The 7,245-nt window shown below is 34.1% G+C and overlaps 2 protein-coding genes across 3 annotated transcripts in view; one reads left to right on the top strand and one right to left on the bottom strand.

Moving 5' to 3' along the window:
* crabp2b (cellular retinoic acid binding protein 2, b) overlaps positions 1-5,512 on the bottom strand; it is a 14,059-nt gene extending 8,547 nt beyond the window's left edge. For both annotated transcript variants that reach the window (XM_024298335.1, XM_024298334.1), the window contains exons 1-2: positions 5,375-5,512; positions 2,568-2,681 (exon numbers count right to left, since the gene is read on the bottom strand). Coding sequence is in view for 1 of the 2 variants with exons in the window: in XM_024298334.1 (XP_024154102.1) it covers positions 2,568-2,574 (7 nt within the window). In the remaining variant the exon portion in view is untranslated. The remainder of the gene's footprint in view (positions 1-2,567; positions 2,682-5,374) is intronic.
* mrps21 (mitochondrial ribosomal protein S21) lies at positions 3,971-5,639 on the top strand. Its single transcript, XM_024298338.2, has 2 exons — positions 3,971-4,128; positions 5,427-5,639. Exons 1-2 carry the CDS (start codon positions 4,046-4,048, stop codon positions 5,605-5,607), a joined length of 264 nt encoding a protein of 87 aa, XP_024154106.1. The 5' UTR covers positions 3,971-4,045; the 3' UTR covers positions 5,608-5,639.
* Positions 5,640-7,245: the final 1,606 nt, after the last annotated feature.

The raw sequence follows: 7,245 nt of genomic DNA, 5'->3' as shown, positions 1-7,245 counted from the left end.
AGTAGACAAAAAAGCTAGCTCGTTGCTTGTAGCTAAACTCCAAAATAGTGTAAAATTCTGTAGTCAACAAAATTAGTCAAAAATTAGACTGTTGCTAAAATAGAAGCTAAACTCTAAATTAGCCAAATACCCAGCACTTAAGTTAGACCAGAAAAAATGATAGCATGTTGCTAAAATATTAGCTATATCTTTTGAAAATGAATATAAAGATGAAAACATATCCCATGAATATATTTAAAGGTTTGTTGATAATCTACTTAAAATTATGACATTTTAAGACTTTCTCTTTCATTTCCTATCAGGCAAATTTTGCTCAATATTTCAAAAACTATAAAGTTTAAGAATACTAAAAATACAAACAGTAATGTCCTGAACAAGATGAACGTTTTGATACAAAGATTGTTGAAAAGTGTGATTACGAAAAGGAGCAGAAGAATCACTATAGTGTGAATGCTTATTAAGCAATCACACATTAGTTAGCTATTAATCATAATGAATACAAATCATTTTAATTCAAAGCTTCTTTCAAAAAACAGTTAAAAGCAAAACCTCCTAAAATCACTAAAGAAAACCCCATTAAAATCAGAATAAAAAGCAGAATGAAAAGGCAGATTTCAAATAGTTTTGATGACTTTAAAAGTCATAACATCTGATTAATGAGCATATAAAAGCAGTTTGCAAAAAAAAACTCAGATTATTGCAGTAAACTTGTCTCAGCTGAAAGCTTAAAGATTCATGTCCAGGGAATAGAATTCATTTATTTCAAGCAATAAAATCAAAGAAAAAGACCAAGAAGACGGTTTTGAACTTGTCAGATGTGACTCTGACTTCTCCACTCCCCATCAGACAGTCCTGCTGACATCTCAAGATCTGCTTTGACTAAACTGAACTTTGGTTTCTCATTTTCTGTCCAGTTAGTTGAAAAGCTTCAAATCATTATACTGTTTGGTTTTTCAGGTTTCAGGAGATCAAAGGAGATCAAATCAATATTTATTCATAAAACATTTTTAAAACAAAGTATCACTAAAATATATTTTGATTGTTTTACAAAGCAGACCTTAACCACGCCTTACACCATGTAGCTTTTGAACCCAAGAAGGTTTACGTTGGTCGTTCTTAGGTCAGTGGCACAAATCATGACCCTTCCACCACCATGCCTTACAGTAAGGTTTATTTATTTGTTTGTTTGTGCTTTATTTTTTCCTAGGGTGAGAAGATCTCCAGTCATTTGACAGTATGAGAGAACTGGACTGAGATATTTGCAAACTCCCAAATTTGCTGAAGGACCTAAAGTTGGAGAAACTGCATAGTGGAAATAGCAAAGTGCTCAAAGAATTTTAAGATTTCCTTGAAAAATTGAAAAAATTCTGTAAAATGTAAAAATGCATAAAGGTATGAACTGAGAATTAGCCCCAAACCTCAGTAGAGGCCACATTACCTGAAGAAGCTAGCATTTTCCTCAAATGTAAGATTATCACCAAAAAAGTGTCAAAGGTGTCAAATTAGCCAAAAAAAACTACTACATTGCTAAAACACGAGTTAAACTCAGAATAAGCCCAAAATACACGATTAGATGCTAAATTATCCCCAAAACTTGTAATGTTGCTAAAATATTAGCTAAACTCAACATTATTCATAAAAATCTTAGAATCATTAACGTCCTGAACGTGCTGAACATTTTGATACTTTTTAATTTCGCAAAAAATTTGAGGAATTGCATGAAAAAAATCACAAAAATTGCCTTATAACGTTAAAAAAAAGTGTAATATTTCAAAATATGTGTGAAATTTAAGAAGCACAGGCATGAATTTCCTGAACATGCTGAATGTTTCCAACTGCAATCATTTGCATAAATTGCAAATTTCCATTTATTTAAATAGGGCTAAAAATCACATAAATCGTAAAAACCGTAAAGTTTACAAATGCCAAAAATACAAGCGATAACGTCCTTAACGAGATGAATGTCTTGACACAAAGATTGCAGAAATTGCTGAATGTGTGATTAATTTTATACGTGCTAAAAAAAATCAAACAAATAATACGAAAGAAATTTTAAGTTTGAAGTTTTTGCTGTGATTTTGTTGTTTGTTTGTGGGATAATTTATCCTTTTTAATGACATGATGTCATTGATGTCATATTACAGATCTACTAACAATCTTAATTATCCTGGAATAAACTGTGAATAACGAACAGTCTGTTGGACAGTCATCTGATCGGCAGGATTAGGGAATGTCACACATGAAGACTGGAAACACATTTGTCTGATGTTTCATTTCATTTTTGTTTCTGAATTTTGTGCAGAGAAATGTAATAATCTGTTCAGGGAGATTACAGAGTTACAAGTGGAACAAAAACTTCTGGCTCATCCTCTGAGGGGATTTCTGCTCTGATTTCTCCTCATTCTTTCAATATTTCACTTGTTCACCACCAATCGTATTTCATCAGGTCTGGATTAGATGGAATGCCACTGGAAACATGATGCACGGCATTCTTCTAACAGAGACTTTATCTCTGCAGGTTGTGTAACTGGTTCTCTACGGAGAGTTCTGGCCGTGCAGAAACGTACCGCTCATCTTGGTGCGGAGAACCCGTTCTGTGAGCGGATCGGGTCTTTCCACAGAACCGTTCACCGTTGGCTGACCTCAGACTCAGACATGCGGACGACAGCAGCAGCTTGGGGCTGAAAGGAAGAATGGCACTGATGATAGAATAACAGTGAACGCTGTGATCCCTGTTGCTATGGTTACTGATGTCCTGATAAATCTGTGATCGCCCTGAAAGCTTTCTCCCTTTACAGAAACCTAATGACGGCGGTTTAGTTTCTGGAAACTTTGTGAACATTTAAACAACAAACATGAATTGAACACTCTAAAACTACATTTTTAAAACTTTAACTTTTTAACATAATTATGAACTATGTATCATTACCTGTGATAATGCTAGTGTGAATGCTGGAAGCTGAATTTGGCCACTGAAGATGCTGAAATTGATAGCTAAAAAAGTTGAGGCTGATAGCTAGCTAAAATATTAGTTAAATGTCAAATTAGCCTTAAAAATGAAAAAGAAAAATATTAAGTAAGCCAAAACAGCTAGCATGTAGCTGAACTATTAGCTAAACTCCAAAATAACCAAAAAAGATCTTAGTAAATACTAAAATAGTCCAAACAGCTAGCAGAATGTCAAATTTAAAACTTTAAAACCGTACCTCTTTAACATAATTATGAATAATAAAAGCAGGAATATTATTCCAGAATAAATCAACTTAAACCTTAAATAACTTTCAATATTTTACTCTCCATAAAAATATATTTTGTCAAAATTCTACAAGTTAGAAATGAGCACAAGATAACATCGGGTCATTAATAACTATAGATAAAATGATCTGGAGGGCCGGATAGAATTACCCGGATAATAAATAAATAAAAACACTTTCAATTCACTTAAGGAAAGAAATTTCATCTGTGTATCTTATGTATTTAGCATATTTGACAATAAAGCTGAACTGAACTTGAAATAACACTTGCTTTTTTTTTTTTTTTACAGTTGACAGGAAAAATAACAAAAAATAATAAATCCATAACAGTTGGAAGATAAAACACACAATAATAATAATGATAATGGTAAAGCATTCTGCTAAAGTTTGAAATGTGAACATGCTTCAAAAGTGGAGGATTCTGTATACCATTTATTTACAGAATCATTTCTTTCTGAAAAACATTTTTCTTAGCATTATTAAACTTGTGAATGAAATATTTAGCCACAATTATAAGTAATTTAAGCATGTCAATGTTCCCTGCAGTAAATCTCTCTCGAACGAAATATCCAAAAAATATGTTTTAGCTTCAGTTCAAAGACTGGTTGAAGCCTTTGACTGTAAAATATATACAATCATTTTTTAAGTGGTTTCTTTCTTTAAATAAAAAAGTCAATGGTTGAAGCAGGGCGCCATCCAGCGTTGGATAGTTAGATTTTTCTCCAAACCGGAACGTTTCTCAGTTGCCCGTGTTTTCTGACGGAACACTAAAGAAGACGCACGCGGGAACAATGTCGCGGCACCTTCGCTTCGTAGCTCGGACGGTGATGGTCCAAGACGGCAACGTCGACGCGGCTTACAAGACTTTAAACAGGTTGATTATTTTTATTTAAACTAAATCAATTTTTAGTATCGATTATCTTTTTAAAATCGAAAATAAGAGAGTCGATCTGCTCAGGGTTCTGTCGATGATAGCTTCCGCTCAATGTCACAGACTCGCAGCTGCGCAGTAGAGATGCGTTTATATTTAAACTTTAGGATAACAAATTTCATTTATTTTTAATTTAATTATTTGTCTCAACATCTGTTTTACGGAACTCAGTGTTGTTAAGAGCTTTTCCGTCTAGCTAGCATAAACAACTGAAGGCTAGACAAACGAAAAGTGCTAAAAAACCGTGTTTTTAATGTGTTTTTATTATAAAATAAAGTGACTTCTGTTTTTTATGGGTTTTATTACATTTATTAGAAGCTATACACCTGCCTTGACTCACACATGAACTGAAGTTCCATCCCATTCAGTCCCAAACAGTCTGCATGTCTGAGAGCTGGAATGTTTACACCTGTGACCAGGTGAATGGGTCACCTGATTCTGATCATTTTAATGGGGGAGACAATACTAGTGTAGTGTTATTTAAAGCTAATTTAAACTCTTCTTTTAGTAAACCAGTCTTATAAGAAAACTATTATACTCTGCAGTTCTTGTTGGAGTTTTGTTACTGATTTTTAACAATTGTTTTATTTAAATCAGATCATATTTTTCCTCGTTTAAAGTTAGTGAGGTTTGTCTAAAACTCATCTACTATTAAAAAATGTAGACAAAAGATGCTGGGGAGCAATACAAACGACTGACTGCTTGTAAATGCTACAATAAAACCTCATCCCATAATATTAGTCTGAAAGTCGGGACATTAACCTTTCTAGGGGAAACGAGTGTCTCCAAACAGGTGAGCTGCTTCGTTTTAATGGGAGCTTTATTGTGAAATTTACATTTGTTTGAGACATTTTTCAGGTGATAAAAGGTTTGAACGAGTCACATGACCCCAGAAAAGTCAGGTGGTGAAAGCTTGAAGGTCAGAGTGTCACCTGCTGTGTCTTAGAAGCTGGCAGGATTGATCAGAGTTGATCAACAAACAGAGATTCTGATCGATGCTTCCTTTAAATCTTTATGGAGTTTAGTCTGCAGGAAGTTTTTGGGGTAAATTAAGAAAAATAATAAAAACTATGCTAATGTTAAAAGGTTTTATTGGAATTTCCTTGTTTTTTTAACACAAAAAGTGTACTTTCTGTAGTATTTTTAGATTAATTTTACAGACACAATATATTCAGTAACGTGCGTTTACCAGCAGATGGCAGCGTTTCCTAACCCGTTCCTGTTTTCCTCCACATTCCCAGGCTCCTGACTCAGGACGGGATCATTGACACGGTGAAGCGTAAGCGGTACTACGAGAAGCCCTGCCGAGAGCGACAGAGGAAGAACTTTGAGAACTGCAAGCGCATTTATAACACGGAAATGGCCCGGAAGATCGCCTTCGTCTCCAGGACCAGCAGAGAGGACCCCTGGCTCGGCTGCTAGAGGCTTCGGTTGAGGGAGAACTGTTGATAAGACGGAGAAAAGGAACGATTTAAAGCTGTTATCAGAAAGATCTGTGGACCTACAACATAAATGAAAAGAACACACCTTTCTGAAATGTTTAATAAAGTCGAGACAGCAAAAGCTCATTTTCTGGATAAATTAAACCATCTTTGAATGGAGCTTAGCAGCAGCTTGCTCTACATCTATTTAAATCATGCACATCTGTGGGCTAATCTTTCTTCACAGGAGGAATGTGATGCTGCATCTGCTCTCCCCACAGTCAAATTTCACTTTTACCACACTATCTTGTCTGCAAGGTCACGGGGTCATGATGTCGCGCAGCTTCAGAGGGCCTACATTTTATACTGAAAAGCTTCTTAAGGTTAAGAGTTCTCACAAATATTAGGATTCAGATTCAGATTCCAGATTATTTGTCCCTGTACAGTTTGAATTTTAGGTAATCCCAAACCAGATTCAGGAAAAATTAACATTAAAAATTGAGTTTTCTTTAATGTATGAATAATTTTGAAAGTTTTTTTCTATGTTTTAATGATAAAACCAAAGTAAAAATCTTTCTCTGAGCTTTTACAGACAAAAAGTGCCTGTAACAGAAAAGTAGGAAAGAAATTTCATGTTCAAATGTTTTTTAAGCAGTTCAGGACAGATGTATTACACCACCTTTAAAAAATCTACAAGAATTAAAGAAAAATATATTTTCTTTTGTTGCAGTTAAAGCAGGAAATGAAAATAACCTTTCAAAATAAAGGTTGCATGAAAACTTTGAGTGAAACGTTAAAAAACGCAGTATTGTATAAAATACAATAAAAAAATAAAATAATTCTAAAAACGGAATACAGATTTTTTTCGTTCTTTTTTTTATGGACAGACATTTACAAACATCCCCACATGGGAGAAGAAACAAAGTCAAACAATTAGGTGGCATTTTGCCACAAACTTTTGGTCAAATTTGAATAAAATACCTGTTGTTGTAGTTTTATGTGTGTTTTTGGTTCTTCACATCATACTTCAGCTTTTATTAGAAGTTTTCTAATGATAAATTGTTGTTTAGTAGAGCAGCCACAATTAGTCGACTAATTTAATAGTCAATTAGTCGTTACTTTATATTATATGGAGTTAGGGTGTAGTAAAGTTGAAAGTTTTAATGGCATTCTGCAGCTTTATGGACTATTTTAGCATTTAATAAGGTTTTTTAGGCCATTTTGGAATTTATTTAATATTTCCCAACATGCTAGCAGTTTTGGCTATTTAGGCTTATTTAGGCTTATTAATTTAGGCTGTTTTGGAATGTAACTAATATTTTAGCTACATGCTAGCTATTTTGGCTAATTTAGGATTTTTTTGTTTGTTTTTAGGCTATTGGGACCAGCACAATGAGACCTTGGCTTGGGCTCCCTCGTGGTTACATTAGCTGCGTGCTAGCTATTTTGCCTAATTTAGGCTATTTTGGAGTTTAGCTAATATTTTAGCCACATGCTAGCTGTTTTGGCTAATTTAGGATGTTTTTGTTTGTTTTTAGGTTATTTGGCCGGCACAATGAGACCCTGGCTTGGGCCCCCTCGTGGTTACATTAGCTGCGTGCTAGCTATTTTGGCTAATTTAGGATTTTTTTGTTTGTTT

This window comes from Oryzias melastigma, linkage group LG11 (genome assembly GCF_002922805.2).
Source record: "Oryzias melastigma strain HK-1 linkage group LG11, ASM292280v2, whole genome shotgun sequence".
Taxonomy (NCBI): domain Eukaryota; kingdom Metazoa; phylum Chordata; class Actinopteri; order Beloniformes; family Adrianichthyidae; genus Oryzias; species Oryzias melastigma.
Note: the sequence above shows the minus strand (reverse complement) of the source record. Positions and strands in the feature narration are given on the sequence as shown.